This window comes from Homalodisca vitripennis, chromosome 1 (assembly GCF_021130785.1).
Source record: "Homalodisca vitripennis isolate AUS2020 chromosome 1, UT_GWSS_2.1, whole genome shotgun sequence".
Taxonomy (NCBI): domain Eukaryota; kingdom Metazoa; phylum Arthropoda; class Insecta; order Hemiptera; family Cicadellidae; genus Homalodisca; species Homalodisca vitripennis.
Window position 1 is genome coordinate 110763267 of NC_060207.1, and position 23587 is coordinate 110786853.

The following is a 23587-nucleotide window of genomic DNA, read 5'->3' on the forward strand; positions in this document are numbered from 1 at the left end:
CTTTTATATATTGAGATAATAAATTAAGTACTGTACTAAATATTGATGTTAATTATGTATATATATATATATATATATATATATATATATATATATATATATATATAATTTTATTGAAATTTATTGAAAAATTAAATAAGGCTATTGCCATTTACTGTATACACATTTGAATAATGTAAACAAAAGTCGTTTGACAGGTATTTGGTCTTCCGATCATATGTTAGTTTGGTTATTTAAACGCATATGTGAAAGAAAAGGCCAAATACAAAATAATTGAATCGTAAAAAGTGATGGCTCTGTGGTGTAATGGTAGCACATTCACCCGGCAAGTGAGAGATCCGGGTTCGAGTCCCGGCGGAGCAAGTACTTTTTGTGATTCAATGTTTATTGAAAAATTATATATATATATATATATATATATATATATATATATATATATATATATATATATACACACACACACACATATATATATATATATATATACATACATATACAGGGTGTATATTATGTCTGGAAAACACCCAAATATATCCTTTAATAATTTAAATATAAATTTGAAACCTCTTACAATCGTGATAGAGATTGGGCATCTACTTTTTGGAACAATGTTTTGTTATGTCACACCAACGGGGGACGTCCTGCCGAGGGTATCGTGAATATTCTTAATGGAAGCCTATACCTTGTGATACATAATTTTAAAGGTAATAGCTTACTGAATTGAATGCCACAAACCGCATCTCAAGGGAATTATTCTATCAGAAAATAGAGCATTTTTAGTATTGAAAATTTACTGATGTTCAACAATGTAATTTTAACATGGTTCTTGCCACAAAATGTGTTACACTAATTTTTTAGCATTTTTTTAAATGTTCAATTAAATAAAACAAAAATTTCATTTTAAGCTGGTTCTATTAGCACAAATTTGCCAGTTTTTATTACAGTACAATTATGGAAATACTTATGTTATTGATTTCTTATTACAAATAAAAAATAATGTATGCTGTTAGAAAAGTCTTACAACAAACGTTTTACCTGCATTTGGTGTCAAAGCAATTTTTCGAACTGTGTTCCTTCTACGGTTTGACAATGAGCCAATCTTGTGTAAAATGATTCGACAGAGTTGCCTAACATTTCTTCAGTTATCAAAGCAATCTCCTCTATAATCCTGTTTCTTAGGTCTTCCAAATTATGAGGCTTTCTTCTATAAACATTGGATTTTAAATGACCCCATAGGAAATAATCGATTGGTGACAAATCCGGAGATCTTGGAGGCCATTCGATTTCTCCTCTTCGGCCAATCCATTTATGAGGAAACCTTAAATCCAAATACTCTCTTACCTGTCTCCCATAATGGGGTGGAGCACCATCCTGCTGAAACCATACATTATCAAAATATTCTCCTGATGCAATTTGAATAGCTGGGATTATTTCATTTTGGAGCATATTGTAGTAAAGTTCGGCATTTAAATTTCCATTGATGAAAAAGGGTCCAACAATTTTGTTACCTAAAATTCCACACCATACGTTCAGTTTTTGTGGTTGCTGTGAATGGGACTCAGTAATCCAATGTGGGTTTTCACTAGCCCAGTAACGGCAATTGTGCCTGTTAACATTGCCATTTAGGAAAAAAGTTGCCTCATCAGAAAATAGTATGTTGGTCAGAAAATCTCTATTGTCATCACATTTGCGCATCACAAGTTCACAAAACTCAACTCTTCTGTCGTAATCATCCTCACTTAACTGTTGGACTAAATGAACTTTAAATGGTTTGTATTTATTAATTTTCAAAATCTTACTCACAGACATAGGGTGCATATCATGTTGCTGTGCAGCTTTTCTGAGCGATGTATGTGGGTCTTCAATAAATGTTTGCAAAACATCTAGTGCATGTTCTTCATCTGTTGCAGATTGTATCCTACCCGACTTTGGCCGATTACGTACACTCCCTGTCATTTCAAAACGCTCAATAGTTTTTGATATTGTTGAAACACTTATGGGATTCCTTTCTGGGAAAGTGTCATTAAACAAATTACAAACTTCCCGATAAGATCTTTGACGATCGCCATATCCTCGCATCATCAACAGAGTAATTCGTTCTCTTTCAGATAATTCCATTAAAATGCCAAATAAAAACTGAACTACTGTAATTAGATAACTTGTTGACAGCAATGCTTCAGAGACACTGATTAACTCGACAGGAATGATATGACCTTTGTCCATTTGTAATTCCCAAGCTTAGACCTGTCTAGTGAAAGTTCCATGCTCAACAAACTGAAACCTGTAGACCAGATGATTAATAACACAATAATGTTTCTCATAGGCTAGTGACCTTTGTCTCTTTAAACCTTCCTGCTGACTGGAAAACACCAAGTACAGATTCATAAGTAATCAGAGAAAGTGACTCATAAGTTTTATTCATTGTAATAAAAACTGGTAAATTTGTACTAATGAAACCAGCTTAAAAATAAATTGTTTATTTTATTTTAATTGAACATTTAAAAAATGCTAAAAAAATTAGTGTAACACATTTTGTGGCAAGAACCATGTTAAAATTACATTGTTGAACATCAGTAAATTTTCAATACTAAACATGCTCTATTTTCTGATAGAATAATTTCCTTTGAGATGCGGTTTGTGGCATTCAATTCAGTAAGCTATTACCTTTAAAATTATGTATCACAAGGTATAGGCTTCCATTAAGAATATTCACGATACCCTCGGCAGGACGTCCCCCGTTGGTGTGACATAACAAAACATTGTTCCAAAAAGTAGATGCCCAATCTCTATCACGATTGTAAGAGGTTTCAAATTTATATTTAAATTATTAAAGGATATATTTGGGTGTTTCCAGACATAATATACACCCTGTATATATATATATATATATATATATATATATATATATATATATATATATATACACATATATATATATATATACATATGTGTGTGTGTGTGTGTGTGTGTGTGTGTGTATATATATATATATATATATATATATATATATATATATATATATATATATATATATTTGGAAGTTTTGTAATAATTTTAAGAAAAAAGTAATTTGATCACATAAAGCATTGCTAGTTAAGGATAATCATGTAGTTGTCATGTATCTATTGGGCTTTTTCTTAGTCCGACAATAAATTGTACAGCTAAAAAATTAATGTACACATTGTGCAGAGGAATCACTTATCATAGAAGATGGGACATTCTCGTGGGGCTGTGACAAGGATGACAAGCCTATTCTCCGCAGCATCACATTGAAGATACAGCCTGGACAGTTGGTAGCAGTGGTGGGACCAGTTGGTGCCGGCAAATCCTCGCTCTTGTCTGCCTTCCTGGGAGAAATGGTCAAGAACTCTGGATTTGTTAACACGAAGGTACAAATACGAACTAATTGAAATATCATAATAATTTATACAAAATCGAGTTCTAGGTGAATAATAAGGATACTGCTAACCTTTCTTTTCAAGCTCTCAATGATTAAGAAATGAATTTCCAATTATTCAATAACACATGAAGACAATGATCCCAAATTCTTGATAGTATTGATAGTGGTGCTTGATAGTATTGCATTACTTAATGTATCAATCTTAGGTTATAGTGTGTAATAAAGTCTAAGTCCATAGTCTTTTTAGTTATGTAATGTAATAAGGAAATGGATATCTATAAAGAAGAGTTAATACTGTGTTTATGGTTAAGAGCATTACAGGTTAAGCGAAATTGTGATTGGTTTTTTTTTTTAATTTCAAGTAACTTCTGGATGTGTCCTACTGTTCAACAGATAAATATTGGTGCTAAATCTGTCAATTTAGGTCCTTGTTAGCTTTAATATCCTATTTTCTAGGTTCAGTCTAGGAATCATTTAAATTTCTAAATACATAATCAGTATTGTATGTATCTTTAGTACCAAAAGAATTCATTGTCCCATCGATAGTCATCTTCCACTGAAAAATTGTACTTTTAGTCTGGTTCAGTGCTTCCTGATTCCATTAGCAGTGATCACAGGCTCACTGGGTTCGTTTGTTTCCTGAATTTATTGTCACAGAGCGAATGGTCTGTTAAGTCATATTAATGCTTGTTCCCTCCTTTTTTTTCCTTTAGCTACTGTAAAAATGCAGACCCACAATTTTAAAGGATACTAATTTTGTGCATCCAGACTAAACTTTATGTTTTGAATTTGTCATTGCTATCTATATTAAGAGTTAGATAATACTGTTGTCATGTCTATTTGGAAGCACACTACAACATATGGTATTGTGTTCATGGAAACAAAAAATTCTGGTTAAGTATTTCATAATAAATAGTATTTTATGTGTCCATGTGTTATTATTATATCCAAACAATATACCTGCCAAAATTTGTCTAAACCTGTCACCTAGATTTTCAGTAACTGAGTATCAAACATTCAAACACCCAAATATAATTCTTCTTAAATCCTTGCATTTCTAATATTAATATTATTAAACAATTACCACATTATTGATTATTGAACGTATTAATTAATATTTTAAACTAATGAAGAGTGGGTAGACTGCTCTTTATATATCTGTCCCATCTATACCTCACTAGATTATGAAGTTTTAAGGATGCATACAAAATCTTCAATAGATGAGGAAACCCAAATACTGTACTTTAAATTAAGATTTGGTTTACAATTGCAAATTGTTATTAATGCCCTTATTGCAGGGAAATATAGCTTACGTTCCACAACAGGCTTGGATACAAAATGCATCTGTGAGAGAGAACATTTCTTTTGGTAAAAGTTTTGACGAGATAAAATACAATAAGACAGTGAAGAATTGTGCTTTGACACCAGACTTGGAGATATTGCCTGGAGGAGATGCTACTGAGATAGGAGAAAAGGTAGAATCTTTAACTATATTAGTTAAGCAAGTGATAACTCACCAAATGCTATAAATCAAAGAGCAAAAGAGTGAGCGCTTGAATCGCCTCACATAGGGTAAGAGACTCAGAAAGTAAATATTTGAGCAGTAACAACCAGTTACTTGGTGCAACTCTAGTGTCGGACCTCAGAACTAATGGAATTTATCCTCCAGAACTCAGCACAACACAAATTTCTGTATTAATGTTTTATCTTCTGTGCAATTAACAAAATCAAACGTAAAATGATCTATGTTTGTCACAATAGGTTTACAATAAGAATTCAAAAGTTTTAATCATAAGTATAATTTCTTAGCCAGTATATAAAATGGGTTAAAAATTTATTTCTCAAGAAGAGAAATACATTATAACATCTAGTTATGGATTTACAAAAAACTTCAAACATTAAAAGACAGCTCTAAATGTAGAAGAATATTCATGCCACAAAAATGCTTATATTGTGAAGTACTCTATATCTTTTTAGAAAAGTTAGTTATGAAAATCACATGAATGTAGGTCATGTTTTTCATTATGTACACTGCACATCTTATAATCAGTTGTCATGGCAGAGCTGATGACAGAAAAGAGGGGAAGTATACCGTGACTGATGCAACATTGTATTAACAGATCTAGCTAAATTAAAGTATAATCTTCATTTTGTTTATTTACAAACTTTACATTATAGTACTTAACATTTTATTAATTTGCACATAAAAATAAATTAATGTGTGTTATGCAAGTGATTTTCAAGATTTGAATTTTCTTCATCAGTAAACTGATTGGGGGATGCTGTGTAAGTTGGGTTGGATTACTTGTAGGGTATCAACCTGAGTGGAGGACAGAAGCAGAGAGTGAGTCTGGCACGAGCAGTGTACAGTGACGCAGATATCTATCTGATGGATGATCCACTCAGTGCGGTTGACTCTCATGTTGGCAAACACATATTCGATAATGTCGTTGGCCCTAGGGGACAGCTGCACAAGAAGGTTTGCATTCCAAAACTTTATTAAATTTGATTAATTTTGCCAAAATGTTTATTTATTTCATTGAAGGAGGAGCTCTTCTTATTGGAAAACAAATTATTTTCTTTATAAGAAACACATATTCCTCCAATAATTTTTAATTTCATCCATTAGGCCTTTTGACATCCAAGATACCATCAACACCTGTTTATGGCATCGTGGAAGTCGAAAGACCTAATGTAAAAATTAAAAATTATTGGAGGATTGTGTGTTTCTTTTAAAGAAAATAATGTTTTTTCTATACACAAAATTAATATTATTTTTATTGAAATTTTCCATTGTTGTGTTTCAAAACACATAAAAGAATGCATATTAATTAGTTAATTTATGTTTTAAGTTTTTTAATATATAAGGAAGGATTGATAATCTATTTGTAATTTTCCTGTTATCCTTTCAATTGTCCATCCTTAAGAACAAATTTTGAACATAAAATGTAATACAAAAAAATTCATGTAGAACAATTATATATTTTTATTATAACATTTAAACAACCAAGGAGTGGTTAACACACAAAAAGAAACAATACTGAAATTACTAAAATCCAGAGACCAACTAAGAAATAATATAGTCATGCATGCCTAATCAAGAGATTAGCTTTAGGTACCAACAAAACCCATACAAATTAGGTAATACGAGTAGAAGCTAGGATTGGGGAATGAAGGTCATACTCTACAGGTTTTCTTATCAAACAGGGTTCACCATGCTTTTCTACAGTCCAGATGGTATTATATCGGCCATACTTTTAAACCTTACTTTCTTACCAATAACTCCAATAAGGTTTTAAGGTAATGGGAATATCCAAAGTTCAAAAGTTATCTAGAACAGATATGAAAATAGCTGAGAGAGATGTGCCTGATTGTCTGACCGTGATCCTTTCTTCTGAGATCCAGCGATTTGTGAGATGCTCGATGCTAAGTTCCTAAACTTGGGCATGGTGGCTTCAGTGTAACGCAATTCTAGTTAATATCCCTTCTTTTTCAACCTCAAACCCTACTCCACTTCTCTCAAAATCTTGTGGTTTGTTGAACTATTTGGATTGCTAAAAAGTCCAATTCTGTAAAACAAGGTGATTTTGGACCCTTGCATTAGTTCAAATCTCCAATTCGAAAAGGACAAGATATCCAGGACAGAAAAATCAGGGATACTGAAACCTTATGGAATACAAACCATGAGAGCATCATGGGGTAATCTTGGCCCCAGTCAGGATCACAATAAAAGAAGGAAAGATTAGTAGTGTTATAACTCACACCGGTTGAAACAGGCAGATAGGAAAATACAAATGAGTTATTATTTATGTATTTAACAAAAAGCAACGGGTGTATGGTAATGAAATTTACATAAAAAAGACAGACTCAAATTAAGTAATACACAACTGGCTATTATACCTCATTATCCTTAAACTCCAAACTATTTATACCAATCACAAGGCTACGTATAACATGATTATTTTGATAAAATTAGTTGTAATTAATTTCCAATTATATAATATTTTATATTTTGAGTATCTTACATCATTATAAGATGTTTATAATTTATTAATATTTCAATATATCTTATTTTTCACTTTATATATCATTGTAATATGATGAAGACTCGCATCCTGGTGACTCATGGAATAGCGTTCCTGCCCCAAGTAGATATGATTGTGGTGATGAAAGGAGGAGAGATCTTGGAGAGAGGCACCTTCAAGGAGCTGTTGAACAAGAAAGGAGAGTTCTCGGAATTTCTGATACAACACTTGGTGGAAACTAATCAACCTGAGCTGATTCCAGGTAGGTATATTCTATTTTGTATATGCATGCTAACATGTATATTTTTAGAGTTAATGTTTATTTTTAATTGCTTTATTAATAAACTAGCTTATTCCAGCAACATGGTTGTGAATAATATTAAACTCTTCACAAACTGTTCAAAAACTACTGTTACAATGCTTGTTACCATTAAAATCTCAGTGACTATACATTTTTATTCAGTTCAGAAAAATTACAAGACCAAAGGAATCAGTTGACAACGTATACAGTGTACAATATAAACATAATGAAATTATCATTGGACAATGTAAAAATGCTATTGAGGGTAGCTATAATATTTTTATGTGCCAGTTGTCTGAGCTTCTTATGACTTCTCAGTAAATCGTCAATAAATGAAGGAATGGTATGGTGATGAAATGAGGAAAGATCTTGGAGAGAAGCACCTTCAGGGATAGAATTAGCTGAGTTGTACACATGATGCATTAAGTAATGCACATGATTTTATTATCCCAAGACTATTTATCACAGTGCGCTTGGACTGGTCAGGTAATGTAGTGGAGGTTTTGCCCTTCCAAACATACCCGGTTTTAGTTCACACCAAATAGTAGGAGTGGTAGGACATGTCTTTACACAATTCTATTTTTCAATTATGTTACGGCATTGGAGTGCTCGCTGAAACAGCAGAGTGCGATCAAGTTTTGTGTGTGGTTTAGGGAAAAATACAATGGAAACTTATCAAATGCTTCAAGAAGCCTTTGAGAAGGAAAGCATTTTGTGATCTCAATGAGGAAGTGGCCCATAAAATCTTCTCCCAAACCCAAAAAAACATGCAAGAGTAAATCTTGCATCAAAACAATGCTGATTGTCTTCTTTGACGTCTATAGAATTGTTGTAGAATTTTGAGATTCTATCGCAAGGACAAACTGTCAACGCAGCCTTTTACCTGGAGGTGCTCAAGAGACTGAAATGCTGGATAACGCGAGTCAGGGCTGAAATTTAAAAAGTCTTAAACTCCACGTTACCAATGTCTCCTGCCAAACTGCCCTCGTCATTTCCAACTACCTGATCCAGAACAAGACCTCCATGGTGCCCCAGCTTTCTTACAGCCCTGACTTGACTCTGTGTGTAATTTTTTGTTCCCCCCACTGAAGAGAGAGCTGGAAGGAAAGCACTGGTTGTCTCTGGAGAACATCCAAGCTCACATTACAAGGTTCCTGAAAGGCATTCCAGGAGTTCCAAAGTGCTTTCCAGGCATGGTAGAATCATCTCAGCAGGTGTATTGATGCAGGAGGAGACTATTTTGAAGAAGTTTAATCATTTGTACTGGTCGGATGAATAAATCTATTTTTATTAGAAGTTGTGCATTACTTTCATAATGCATCCTGTATATGTACCTTATGAGATCATCCTTACATAAATTTTTGGAATCTTTGATAAGGGAAAAGGTAATCTGAGTGTTCAAAGACTCACAGCTAAAGGAAATATTGGTCTGAAGACCTAAATAAATAAGTTGAAGCAGTATGTCCTATTGCTTGTGGTAATCCTTGAATAACTTTTAGCAGTATTGAAGGCACACCTTAGATCAAAGTAGCCTACCCAAGGATGTGTGATTAAAGCTTTATAGTAGAAAACAAGTTGTGAACCTGTTTTATGGTCCATTGTGGTTTAGAAACTGCCATTGAAACCTCTATGAAAAGACAAATTGATCTCATCTAAAAAGCCGAAGCGCTTCCACAATGGTAATTAAGAAAAGATTTAATTATCGGTGAAAAAAGGATCAGTTCATAATAGATTTAACCTAAAAGTTTATGAGAAGATTGTTATTTTTAGTACAATTTTAAAAGGATTCAGCGTGAGTCAAGTTACGATGACCAAGCTAATTAAAGATAGCTAAAATTCCTTTCATGTATCATTGGCTACTTTGAAAAGTCAATAATCTGGGTTTTGCCAACTTTCAATATGTCCATTCAGATGTATGCTTCATAAGAACCATAAATATGGGGCTTTAGAATCTTTGGAGGAGAATACACAGTTTGTGAACTGTGATGGGGATTCTAATTTAGTACAAGTAGTTTTTGGTTCATGGATCAAATTTGATGGAGTCCTTAATAATAAAAAGTGCACTAGATGAGGAATGGGGTTTACTCATTGTAACTAAAGATCTATTTTCTTTTAGGAGATACTTCTTGGAACTATTTTCTAAAAGTATGTAGATCAAGCTAGAAGCAAGAATCTTAGAACATTTAGTTTCCTGGAAATTTATATTTGTGGTGCCAATTTATTGAAAATTTCTCGTGACTAGGACTATTAAAACTTTCTATCTGGGGATTATTTTTGTTCATATCTTTCCATATTTTTTTTGATTTGGTTGTAACCAAATTAAACAACGTCAAGCGTGGCTACTGGACAAATGACCGCTAAACAATCCCAATCCAATTTTCAGCCAATTAGATCATTTTTATTTAAGCAGAAATTTTCTGCTCTTACAAATACAATATTTAAGCATCCAAAGTTATGAATGACTATTCTGAACTACAAAGAGAGGTAAAAGTAGAACTAGATCTTTGTAGAAGGTAACAACACATATTAATGAAAACGAGTTATACTTGACTTATGACACCATCCATCCTTATGTCACCCTTTTGATAAAGAATAGTTATGGGAGAAACCTGAGACAATGAAAAACCTGAAAACATTGGGATTCCATATTGATTGACATTGTCCAGTCTACCATAAACAACCTTAAAACTTGTTCAGTTTGTGGGATTAACAGTATCATGATTTTATTATCCAGTATAGGTATATCTAGTATGCTACTTGTGCAGATGGCTTTTATTAAAAATTGCAATCAAACAGTTTATTTTGATTATTTCGACTAGGAAAACTGCAGTAGTTGTGCCAATTATAAGACCTTCAAACAGCCTTTAATTTGGTCTAACCCCTTTCAATGTCGCTCAAACTCTCTAAACACTGAAAGGTTGGTCATTGGTTAAGCATAGCCAACCACGTTGCACCAAATCACCTGCATATACAGATGTGTTTTTTACAATACTGGTTTAACACCTGCTGAGTAAAACTCTCCACAGCGAGGTCCAAATATTTCAAAACTTTAATAATTGTATTAACATTATTTCAACACGCTGTGGCCCAGAAAACCTAGATAATTTAATGAAGAGCTTACAGTTTAAGGGTTTACTTTACATATTATCGAGATGAGTTTCTTTGGTTCTATGGTTCTATTTTGGTGTGTATGTGTATACTTTTAACAATTTTGAATTTGATGATGAAGACTTGAAGAAGACTTGAGACTTGATCTGAAGAAGATGGTAAAATTGTGAAAAAAATAGAAACTGTTATAAGTGATCACACTAGGTAAGATTTTGTTTTATATTGAATATTTTGGCCTCAGGATTGTTTGGAGTCTTCAAGAGTTTGAGTGCTTTTAGGCCAAAGGAAAAAATTATGTGTACAGTTTTCAAAATTCACTAATACTTCACTTGTAAAAGGTACTCATTTTACCAAACTTTTGGACAGCAAGTAGAAGATGCAGAATTTAAAATTATTATGTTTAAGTTTTGCTGTATAGAATACTAATTCTTTGTTACAGAAATTGATGAACTTGTTGATAAAGAGGTAACTCATTCAGTTGAAAGACGAATTAGTAAGAGTGATTCCGTGAAGACCAGTCCCTCTGTTAGGTAAACTCACTTTTATAACTAATTTATGTAACATTTAGTTACTCCATTATCATGAAAGGTGCTAGAATTTGCAGTTTTTTTAGGTCGTAAATAAATAACATGAAACTTGCTCAATTAAATAACACTCTTTTAATGATGGGGTACTTTGATTAGAGTTTGTCTTTTTTATGAATAATAAAGTTGTCAATTACAATTTCTTATAATGAGGCAAGAGGTCAAACTTGCTAATATAACTATCAAGTCCTGCTCTTTGATTGTAAATATAATAGGCTTACTTGCAGGTCTGAGTGTTATGGGAAGGAGTTTGTCTTGTAACTTACTTAACTGAGGTAATAAAGCAATAATCACACATCGCTAGAGTATGAAACGTCATCTAACCATATTCATAATAACATGTCACAACACAAGCACAACAAGCATTATATAAAGCATAATCTAAATTTGAAAAATTATTTTTATACATTTTTATGGATTTATAAACATGTTTCTTTTTCTTTTCTAAAGGTTCATTTGAATAATAGAAATACAAGTACAAAGTTTGCTCTATTAAAAGTTTTATTTTATGCTAGTTAAAAAAAGTATTATATAATAAGAAACTGTTGTGTAATCTTGCACTTTGCTCCAGTTCCTGCTACAATTATAAGTGATTATGGTGAATAAGATTATTTTATTTTCCCAGTTAATATAAGAAGTAAGCCAAAATAAATAAAGTATTCCTTTACTAATTATAATATTTTTGAGATATTTTGAGTTGCTTTGGAATTCGCAAAACATGTTACAAAAAACAGCACTTGAGATAAAACATGGAGTACCTTCCTGTATTAATGTAAGATTCATGTTGCTCAGTGTATGGATTGTATATGACATAATCATTAAAATAACAAATATTTCATACAATGACATAGAAAAACTAACCATGTAAGAGTGGTGACTCTGCAAAAACAGTCTAGTAGTAGTCACAGCTTATAACAGCAACATGCTACTGTGCGAGTTCCTAAATTAAGGTTCTACAAATCTTGAACTAATACAATTAAAACTACTTTAAATATATGATGCCCACTTTTAGGCACTTGGGTGGAATGTACAACATTAGTACAGTTTGTTTTTTAAATTAAATTTATACTACAAAGATAAAAATGAATAGGAAATTTCTCTTTTTCTATTTTGTAGTACTGGTCTGAATCACATGTGCTTATTTCTGTTAATGTCATTTAAACCTGTAAGTTGGTTTTTGTCAAAGGAGATCATTATTTGTTGGATTTGTAAATGCCATCTTTAGAGTATACTGTGGCTGATGTTTTAAAAGGGTTATTTACACATCCAGAAAATGGTATCGCTGTCTTAAATGCCTCTTTCTCATCAACCACTTGTCACAATTTTCTTCACAGCCTTGTCCGTCTTTTACTGGATAATTTTAATCTCACTTCTTTATTTTTAGGAATATGCTCTTCAGTATTTCAAGGGTCTCGTCAAAACTCAACATTCAGTTATGGCAGGGTGCTCTAAAGGTTGTACTTTAATTAAAAAAATAAACATGTTATTTTGTCAGGAATGACATGTAGCTTTCATTAACGGATGAAGTGACTCATATTCTTATGCTTTCATAAACCGCACTAAGAGCAGTTAGCATTTTTTAATGATCTTCTTGAGTATAGAGACCGATAATACAAAAAAACTACCTCATACATTTGTGTTTGATTTTTTCAAACAAACATTAAAAATTATTAAAATTACCCATTTAGTTTTAATATTGTCATGTTATTACATCATAGAGGAGGAAGAAGAGCAGAAGAAAAACATATGACCATAAATAGCAATTGCCGTGTTGAGATAAATGTTAAGGCTATTTTTTATTATCATATGTGGTAATTATTCCTTAAAATATATTTTCATCAGTGAATTTCATGCGTCATTCATTGTTTGTCAGAGATTTGTCATCATTTAGGCATGAGTTAAGCCAAGAAGCCATAACACAGCTATTTGAAGCAGCCAAGTGCTGAGGCAGTAACGTTCAGCCAAACTCAACTGCTATGTATTACTTAGCCTACTCCTAAAAATGTTGTGTTTAGTTCCTTGAACTGAAGTCCAATGGTTACAGACAACAGTGTTGGAATAGTCACAGTTGGAAGAAACTAACTAGTTACGAAATAAGACTACTGATAGAATCATCATTCAGAACAGTAATGCTGGGAATGAGAGTATTATTTTTATTTTGATGATTTTAACGTTTAAATTAAATATCATTTGTGGCTGAATGCCGTGTGGAGTTTCCCTCTGCCATCTAATACTCAACCTGTCATTGTAATATTCAACTCCTTCCAAAATCCAATATTTAGCTTTATGTATTGTCTTTCCTATTGATAGTAACAGATGTATCAGTATTTTGCATATTAATCTCCATACAGTGTATGTTGACTGTTCACTGAATTTTTTTTGCCATTTTCAGCAAGGTTAATGCCTCACGCAAACTCTCAATCACAGAAAAGACCGAAGAAGAAACTCAATCAGATATGAATTCCGTGAGTATGAACGACATAAAACAATGGTTACAAGTCCGTAGCAGGTACTTTCCACTTGGAAAAAATTGCAAGGTCAATAATAATATGTTGTTGTGGTTTGTGTAGGTACTCTTAGTAATAGGTTGAAATTCCACCTCGAGGAACCTGTGGAATTTTTGGACAAAATAACTTCAAAGTTTTGGACTCTCAGATTTTTGTTTATAACTTTTAAACCTAACATTTTCAAAGGAAAATACTTGTATAAAATACATACAAAATATTTTTTTAAACATGTCTTCTAAAAGTTACACTGGTGTACTGTTTATTCTAAGGAAATTATAGCTGAGATGAACAGGATGTACATTAAGTCCTGATACACCTAGATATATTCCAAACGGATTGAGATTCAATGTAAAATCTTCACCATGCCTATTAAAATACTTTTTGAAGTGATTATTTGCCCACAAATTTAGCTAGAAACAGTGTAGAGGTGTTTTCTTAGTATCATTGTGTTCCTATTTAATAGACTTTTACTTTGACATGTCACAAGATAGGGGTTGCAATTTGAAAATTTTAATTTACTTTTGAAAGAGGAGGTACAATTTTTTACCCTAAAAAAAATTTAAAAAAGGAATTTAATAAGTATAGTGAGGGTTGTACATTGATATCTTAATCCACTTGGAATATATCCAGGTGTACCAGGACTTAATTTACACCCTTAGATGTAAGGGGTTGTTTGCCCATAACGTTTGCTAGGATTGTTACAGAGATCCATCTTTAAAAAGTCCAAAAAAGTATTTTAGTAGGTAAGGTGAAGATTTTATATTGATATAATATATCAAATATATAATATATGATATTATCAAACTGTTTGGAATATATTCAGGTGTAATAGGACTTAATTTACACCCATACAAGTTTTCATATTTATGATACATTTTTCACATGAACAATGCTAGAGATTTTAAAATTTTAAGAGGGCTGAACATGAAGAGAATCCTTTCTACCATAATTCCTTTTCCATTTCAGGCTAGTTTGTTCACCCTCCCTTACCCCATTACAAAAAATATTATAACTTATACTTGATTTAAAAGAGACATTCGACCAGTGTAAATTGTAGCAAAATATACAATTTTTAATTTTATACACATGAGAGTTCATCTAAAGACACATTGTGTAAAAGTGACAAACCTGATCTGAAAGATCCAAAATATGTCTTTAACTGACTACGCCAGAAATTTCAGATGGCCATCAAGGTCAAAGTTTGGAATATAGTTCTCAAACTACTTCTCTTAATATCATCAATGTTGGAATTTTGTCCAGTTGACACTTGTTTTCTCATGCAGTGTGGACTATAAAGATTAGTTTAATCAAAATTATTAAATTTGTATAATCAATAGTGGTGAAATTTGTCATGACTCGTATTAAATATTTAAGCTCTATAAAAAATACCAATAATGCCCTTGTTCACAAGTTCCAGGGGCTATGCACAATGAGATGGCAATAAGTCTATCAGAGCAAGGTAACAATTGACTTGTTATAAGGTAATGAAATATATACTTCATTATAGATAATTCAAATATACAGGTTCCAGAAAACAAGAGCTTAAATACGTACAACATTAATTTGTTTGGAGGGCACTGCTCTCACCCCCTCTCCACCCATGATGATATGTCAGTGATTTAATAAAATCATTTCTAGATTTTAAGATAATATTACTTCATAGCTTAACAAACATGTTTACTGTTATTTAAGACTGTGGGAACCAAAGCCCAAACTGCATGTGGAGATCCCACTCTACATGAGCTGGAAGAGGTAGAGAAGATGATGTCATATCAGATCAAGGAGACAGAAATTGTTGAGAACGGACAGACAACAGGCTTAATATGCACAGAAATTGACCAAAACAGCAAAGATTCCGGTAAGTTTATGCTTTGAATCTCTAAATTTTCAATTAGGTATAGAAGCTCCTGGAATTAGAAAATTTGTCTTTTGTTTCTAAATAAACATATATACAATTCTAATACATTACTTAGCCAATTATAACAACCTTCCAATCCTCTATACACTTTATAATATTTAACACACTGACTGAAGTGGACACACACTCGTATTACCCCACTGCGCTCAAGTCGGTACATGACTGATGTCGCAGAGAAGGTGTTAAAGAATTTATATTTATAGAATGTATCAAATATAATTGTGGAATATGTACTTACATAATTTTATTTTATATTTATTCATTTTCAAGAAATGGACACTTTGCTGAGGAAACCCCAAGAATCAGAGAGAAACGTTGAGAGGACATATTCATTATCAGCAATAGACAGGTATTGAATAATATACCTATTTAACATCGATAATGTTAGAGAAATGAATGTATATTTCTGAATTTACTCAACTAACTTTATTGGAAATTTGCTTTAGTTTCATGTCTCTCTTCTAATAAATAATATTTAAATTAATTACCGTAATTGAGATGGTCATCTCAATATTTTTGAAACTGTTTGTTTTTTATGAACTTAATTATAAAAGAGTTATTTACTTTTATTTCTCATATCCCAAGGACATTTTAACTACGTTAATCTGTATTTTTTTACATTATTAGACAAAGCTCTTCTGACAAGTGTAAGGTGAATTCTTTAGTTTTATTTGTTGTCATTGTAGCGTTAAATTACTATGTTTTGTTTGTAATGCATTGTTTACAGAAAGTCTGATTCTCAGCATGAAGAGAAACAAACCAAACTGATCCAAGCAGAGGTGGCTCAAACTGGTAGAGTGAGTGTACACTGAATGTATACTTATAGTTGCTAGCATTTCGGACACTATTCATCTTATACTCATATAACGTACTGCTTATATAGTATACCACTTTGTAAATTAAGTAATTCCATGATTTATTAATTTTGTATGACGAGATATTTTTGGACCTTTCAATTTATTCAAATGTTCTAAATTATACATCTATAATGTTCCCTTAACACTCCGATGCTCGCGCAGAGTGCAATAGCAGTCCAGGTATTTCTTTTTCTTATAAAAAATGCAGCTGGCAGCACTACTGACCTTGAGCAGTCAAATACCTTCTCCCCAACTCCCCTGGCACCCATCAGTTTAGTGGCAACTGCCGTTATGTACTCCTCTATTTTCTATTGATTTATTTCTCTAGCACTACTGTATTGGATTGCCACTGCACTCCACGCAAGCATCCACGTTCCATTTTTTTCACTGAGTGATGTGTGTTGTGATTTTATTGCAATTAATTTTAACATTGCTTCTGTTTAAAAAGTATGTATTTGTGTTAGAAAATAACAATGCTGACAGTGAACAGATACGACGTTGGTTAGCTGAAACGGAGGAAGACATTGACTGTATCAATTGTATAATTGTGAGGAAGATCCCGATGAACTAGAAACTGATTATATTGAAGTTCAAGATGACTCCATACCTGAAGTTGAAAGCCATTCTGATTCCGAAGATGTTAGTGTTCATGAAATGGATATTTCGGAAATCGAAGGCCATGAAGAACAGGCACCAGAGGTGGAATCTCCGCCACCACCCCGTCCACAGGCTCCACTGCAAGTTCCATTTGTAAACCCTGAATTTTATTTAGAAAGAGATCGAGAAACAAGATGGTATATTGACCCACAAACACCAAGAACATCCCGCACTCGTAGGTACAACATCCTCCCAGTCTTCCACAGACCCGGACCGCAAGGTAATGCTAGGTTAGCTGAAACACCTGAACAGGCTTTTTTGAATATGATTGACGAAGAAATTATATAAAAAATTGTTGAATACACCAATATTTATATTGCCAAAATTAGGACAAACTTTTAAAGAGAGAGAGATTCCAGGCCAACAGTTCATGAACTGAAAGCCCTCATTGGAATTTTGTTCATTGCCAGTGCTCTAAAAGGTGGAAGAAGGAACTTGTTTGATATGTGGGACAACACTAGTGGTACTGGAGTCGAATTAGTGTACATTGCAATGAGTTTGAACCGGTTTAAATTTTTAATACACTGCCTCAGGTTTGATGACATTCGTAGTCGAGAAGAACAAAAATCAACTGACATTTTCGCTGCATTCAGAGAAATCTTTGAAAAATTGGTCTCCAATTGCAAGAGCTCTTATAAACCAAATGATTACCTGACACTCGATGAACAGTGGTGGCTTTTAGAGGAAACTGCCCCTTTCGAGTATATATGCCCAACAAACCAGCTATGGGATTAAAGTGTTTGCTTTAGTATCTACTTCAAACTTTTACATGACAAATCTGGAAGTTTTTGTTCGAAAACAGCCTGATGGACCTTATCGAGTTAGCAGCAACACTTCAGATTTGGTTGTACGATTAGTAGATCCTGTCAAATGAAGTAACAGGAACATAACTTGTGATAACTGGTTCAGCTCTGTGCCCCTAGTCATAAGACTACGAGAAAAATTCAAACTAACTATGTTAGCAACATTGAGGAAGAACAAACAAGAAGTGCCTCCAGATTTCTTACCTGAGACAGAGACAAGTAAAAGTAGCTTTTTTAGCTTCCAAAAAAACTGCACTTTTGTGTCTTATGCGCCAAAGAAAAACAAAGCTGTTTTGATGATTTCTTCTATGCATGACAATGCTGCAATCAATGAAGTAACTGGGGATGACAAGAAGCCAGTCATAGTTAACGACTATAACGACACAAAATATGGTTTTGATATCCTCGACAAAATGTGTTGACAATATGATGTTTCCAGGAGCTCAAGACGTTGGCCATTGACTCTCTTCTTCCACATACTCAACGTTGAAGGTGTTAATGCCTTGAATGTCTATAAAGCAAACCAAAACATTGCTTTTGTAAACAGATTGGACTTTTTGAAGAACCTGTCATTTCAACTAATGAAACCTACATTGAGCATCGAATTAGCCTTGACATGATTCCTAAACAGATTAGAACAAGGGGAAAGTTTCTATTGAAACTGGACAACAAAGGACCTGGTTAACATAAACCTCAACCCCAGAAAACAGCTGTACAAGGGAGATGTTACCTCTGCGGCAGAGCAAGGAACAAGACCTCGAGGAAATCATGTTTCAAGTGCAACAAGTGGGTGTGTTCCGACCATTCAAAAAGTGTTTGTGGAGAGAGTGCTGAATAGGTAAATAAAGAATAGTATCCTATTTTTCAGTTTGTAGTTTATTTCTAGCTTAATTACAGTTTGTATTGTCTATCTTAAGAGCTGATGATTGATTTTTCCAAGTAAAAGGCACAATTATTTGTTATCAACTCATCACTTTCTTTAATTATTCTAATGATTGCTATTATCATGTTCCATTTAAGTATTTTGTGTGTCTGAAAATGTAAATAAATTTTTTTTTAGTAAATTACATACGTATGAGCAGGTTATTACACCTTAAACGCAAATTGAAATAACCAAAATTGTAAAATAAAATGGAGTGCAACAGCACTCCACGCGAGCACTCTCATTACACCAATCCACGCGAGCACCGGAGCGTTAATATTTGTTCCCTTAATTTTACATCAGATCTGTAGTTCTTTTACCTCATTAACATATATGAAACATAAATATTAAATATTGTTTGTTGTAATTATTGCTGAGTTAACCTTCTTCATACACTATAACATACATTAGAAACCTTTTACACCTCTATACTTTTACATGTACCTAGAACTTTAATCTTAACCTTAAATATACCATTACAGATACTTTATTTTTTACATAGACTCTACTGCAACATAGGCTATGCTTTACACTGACTGTTACATTGATTCTGTTGTTTCATGGACTCTACTGTTACAATACAATATAATATTACATATCCTTTACAGTTACATACATTCTTTTGTTACATATACTCTGTTTCCTCTATTGTTGTACTAGCTCTATTACTTTAACATTGACAATATTGTGACATAAATTCCTCCATTTCATAAACTCTGCTGTAAATTAACCCTTGTTATTACATATGATCTGCTGTTGCCTAGCCTCTACTATTACGTAGACTATGACTTAAGAAACTGCTATTACTCGACTGATAAAGAAATTCTAGGGTTTGCCATCACAAAACGTTTCCTACTTTTCAAGGGAATTGGTCTTAAGCAGTTCTATATATTCTTTTGAAAATGTCTTACAGTTTTCTCATTGCATTAAAATAATATAGAAAGTCCTGTTATTATATATCTAGTCTGTTGAGTTTTTTTAACACATTTGCTGTGGGAACATACATTAAAGAGAAACCAAAAAATCTTTTAAAAAAATTCATAAAAACTTACCGTAAGTTTTTAATGTGTTCTACAGATCAGAATATGGTTCCATTTTGAAGTTGAAGCGGTCTTACTGTTGACACCGGATGTTTTGGTTTGTTAACCGCCTGTGTGTAACCCGCATAGTTTAACATTTCCAGTCACGCTCCACTGCCGTGTTCACAGTCACAGTTTTGTTGTTTCTTATTAAAAGCTGCCTTTTTCAATGTTCAACGTTTACTTTACACTTTTATTACAAATACGCTATCACATATGTTTCCAAAACCCTTAAAAAATCGTGTTTACATTTTAAAAGTTACCTGTAAACCCAAAAATTCCCAATAACTAAAACCAACGTAACCCTATATGAATACAGTCTTGAACAACTATGCAGGAACGGTCCCAATTGACTTCAACCAATAGCTAAGCAACAACAAGACTTGTAGCGTGCATTGCATTGTTAACTGCCTACGTGTAACTCGCTATTTGGCAAACATCACTATTACACGCTGGCATGTAACCCGCAAGGAATGTGTTAAACTTAACTCAATTAATGTTAATATCAGTGATTTAGTTAAAATATATAATCAAACTTTTAAGTTGACACATTGATTGTAGCGGACAGTCATTGCTACTATTCCGCTTGTCCTACAGTATGTACATGACTTGTGTCACAGTGAGGTTGTTAAAGAACATTTTAAAAATCGTAATAACATTTTGTGGTAATGAACCCAAATGTCACATTTAAAAAATGAACGTGCGTGTAGATAAAGTTTTTACATAAGTTCACAACTGTGTTCAATTCATAAAACCTGGATCAAAAAATTGAGGATCATTGATTTTGAATCAATTAAAACAAACTTGCTCATAGTTATAAAAAAACTGTTTTTTGTGATTAAAATTAAGCACATTATATAGTTTTCCACTCAAATATTGTGCTCTCTAAAAGAGATTTTGATGTAAAACACTTTACAAGGTTTCAGATACTTTTAACCAAGAAAATATGCAATACTAAGTTACCCAGGTGTGGATTTTACTTCTGTTCTGATACAACTATAAAGTAAAAGTAAAGAACTGTAATGGTAAGATAAACGTGATGGACATTGAACTGCCTAGTAACACTGGAAATAAATTTGGGTTACATTTGACTAAGGTATGTATTTTACTGAAAAGTTCAGTTAGACATATCAGTTTGTGTGAAGGTGAAGAGAGGAGTATACCTGCACTACTGCAAGTGTATGGGAGTATGGCTAGTGGTGGGGACATTCAGTCTCTCCCTACTCTCCCAGGCCGGTGCTATCCTCGCCAACATCTGGCTGTCGCGCTGGACCTCGGACCAGTCAGCCACTGTCAACGGTACTCAGGTTCTGGACAAACGCAACTTCTACCTGCAGATGTACTTTACCTTCGGTCTTGCACAAGGTTAGTCGGCAATAGTTTTTACACCAACTGTATTTATTGTAATTACACTAATATATCAAGCTATGGCAAGATGTATAACAATAATTGAGAAATTGTTTAAAATATTTGTTATTGTTATGAACATGTTGTAATAATTGCTGTTGTATTGAATCAGTTAAGTTCATTACGAACCATTAAAAACTTTAAATTTAAATCTTTAACTAATAATCTTATCATCGCGGGGGTAAAAAATGAACATACGTATGTCCTCACAAGCCACTATTAGGCTGTTATGGGTTAGTCATAAATCAGAATCATTTTAAATTAAAATTTTTCTAACTGATTTTAAGCATTGTAATGGTTAATTACATCTAGACCATGTGTTCACAGTTGTCGCAGTAGTAGCGAGTACATCATTGTTGGCAATTGCTACCGTCCTGGGTGCTCAGCACCTTCATGAGTCGATGCTGTCAAACATCCTGCATTGTCCCATGAGCTTCTTTGACACAACGCCGATAGGAAGGATTGTCAACCGTCTCAGCAAAGACATTGATGTTGTCGATAACATGCTTCCCAAGAACTTGAGAATGGCTCAAGATGCTCTTGTGACAGTTAGTCTTCTTAATTTTAGCCTTTATTTATACGGTACTTTAACACAATCTAAATATACTTACTATTTGAAATATCTAGATTTATTAACAAACTCAATACTTGGGAATAATTTACTTTTCTCAGATGTAATAAAATTATTCAATCTTTAGTCACATCTCTTTTGGCCAGTAAGGGACTGTGAGCAACAGAATTTTTTCTGATTATCTCTCCTAAGTAAGTAGCAAATCTCTCTTAAGGGAATGTAATTTACAAGTGATTCATTCCTTAAAGGACCGCTTCTAAGGTTTAAATTAGTATGTTTCTGTACAAATTTCACTTACAAATATTTGATAAAATATTTCCAAACATGATGTGACAATAAAAAGCAAATAACAGAGAAATATAATTCATAATAGAAGGATTTATAATAAAACTATCAAATTATATTCCACAGAAATAGCAAAAGGCACTATGCCCAATATATCCTAATATTCCTTTAGGTTACGGAATTGTTGTATATGTAGAAACAGAAGGAGACCAGGTACTGATGAGAACTTTTGTTTAGATTGAGACATCCTGTGGACAGATAAGACATCAGACAATCAGACAAAAAATAATTTAACAAAATATGACACATTATAAACCCATTATGTAGTAATGAAGTTTCATCCATGATATATTACATTATATATTCACATTTTTGTTCATTAAATCGGTTTTCACATGTTTAAATAATAAAATTCTTCACACCAAATCACTATAAAATGATGTTGTATGTGTTGACATCATTAGGCTACATGTGTTAATATGTCTCACGTTTGAATCTCTTATGGACACATTAGGTTTTTGTACAAATTTAATTATTCTGCTATTTTATTGTTGCTATTGTGGTTACCCTTTATGAGTAATGTAAACATATTCACTAACGGTCGGCCGGCCGAATCCCACGAAGTGATATGTACCATCATCGAACTCAGTGTTCCTCATATAGAAATGGAGCCTCTTGCACAATTTCAAGTCTATAGGTCAGTTCGTTTTCATTATATCATGCAGACAGACAGACAGAAAGATAGAAATGACATTTTTCCAGCCCTACAAGTGATAGGCTTCGCTAAAGCTCAGCCAATTATGAAACAGCTGAGAAGTAAGAGAAGCAGTTTCAACGGTCTATGAAAGAACAGATTGAATACATGATAAAAAATAAGCCACCTACAATGGATGTTGACATCATATATTACATTAAATTATATTGAATTATACTATATTAAATAAGCCAATCCAATTACAATATGAATACAGAGAAACAATATGAATACAGAGAAATAATTATGCTGTAAAATTATGAAAAGTGTGAGTTTAAAGTTAAATTAATGCTAAATAATGAGTTATGTTGCAACTGCTTATTGTTGTGTGATTTGAATTCCATCTTCTTTAAAAACATTCCACATAATAAGATTATTAGACTAATTTAATTACTTAAAGTCTTTTTTT

The 23587-nt window shown here is 32.8% G+C and overlaps 1 protein-coding gene across 7 annotated transcripts in view; it reads left to right on the top strand.

Annotated features, from left to right (window-relative positions):
* The window catches only part of LOC124369116 (multidrug resistance-associated protein 1-like), a 93805-nt gene that overhangs the window by 48510 nt on the left and 21708 nt on the right, over positions 1 to 23587 (top strand). For all 7 annotated transcript variants that reach the window (XR_006923043.1, XM_046826893.1, XM_046826876.1 and 4 more), the window contains 11 exons: positions 3190 to 3389; positions 4699 to 4875; positions 5712 to 5879; positions 7507 to 7687; positions 11274 to 11364; positions 13811 to 13883; positions 15618 to 15783; positions 16114 to 16192; positions 16571 to 16640; positions 21307 to 21526; positions 21896 to 22116. Coding sequence is in view for 6 of the 7 variants with exons in the window: in XM_046826893.1 (XP_046682849.1) it covers positions 3190 to 3389; positions 4699 to 4875; positions 5712 to 5879; positions 7507 to 7687; positions 11274 to 11364; positions 13811 to 13883; positions 15618 to 15783; positions 16114 to 16192; positions 16571 to 16640; positions 21307 to 21526; positions 21896 to 22116 (1646 nt within the window). In the remaining variant the exon portion in view is untranslated. The remainder of the gene's footprint in view (positions 1 to 3189; positions 3390 to 4698; positions 4876 to 5711; positions 5880 to 7506; positions 7688 to 11273; positions 11365 to 13810; positions 13884 to 15617; positions 15784 to 16113; positions 16193 to 16570; positions 16641 to 21306; positions 21527 to 21895; positions 22117 to 23587) is intronic.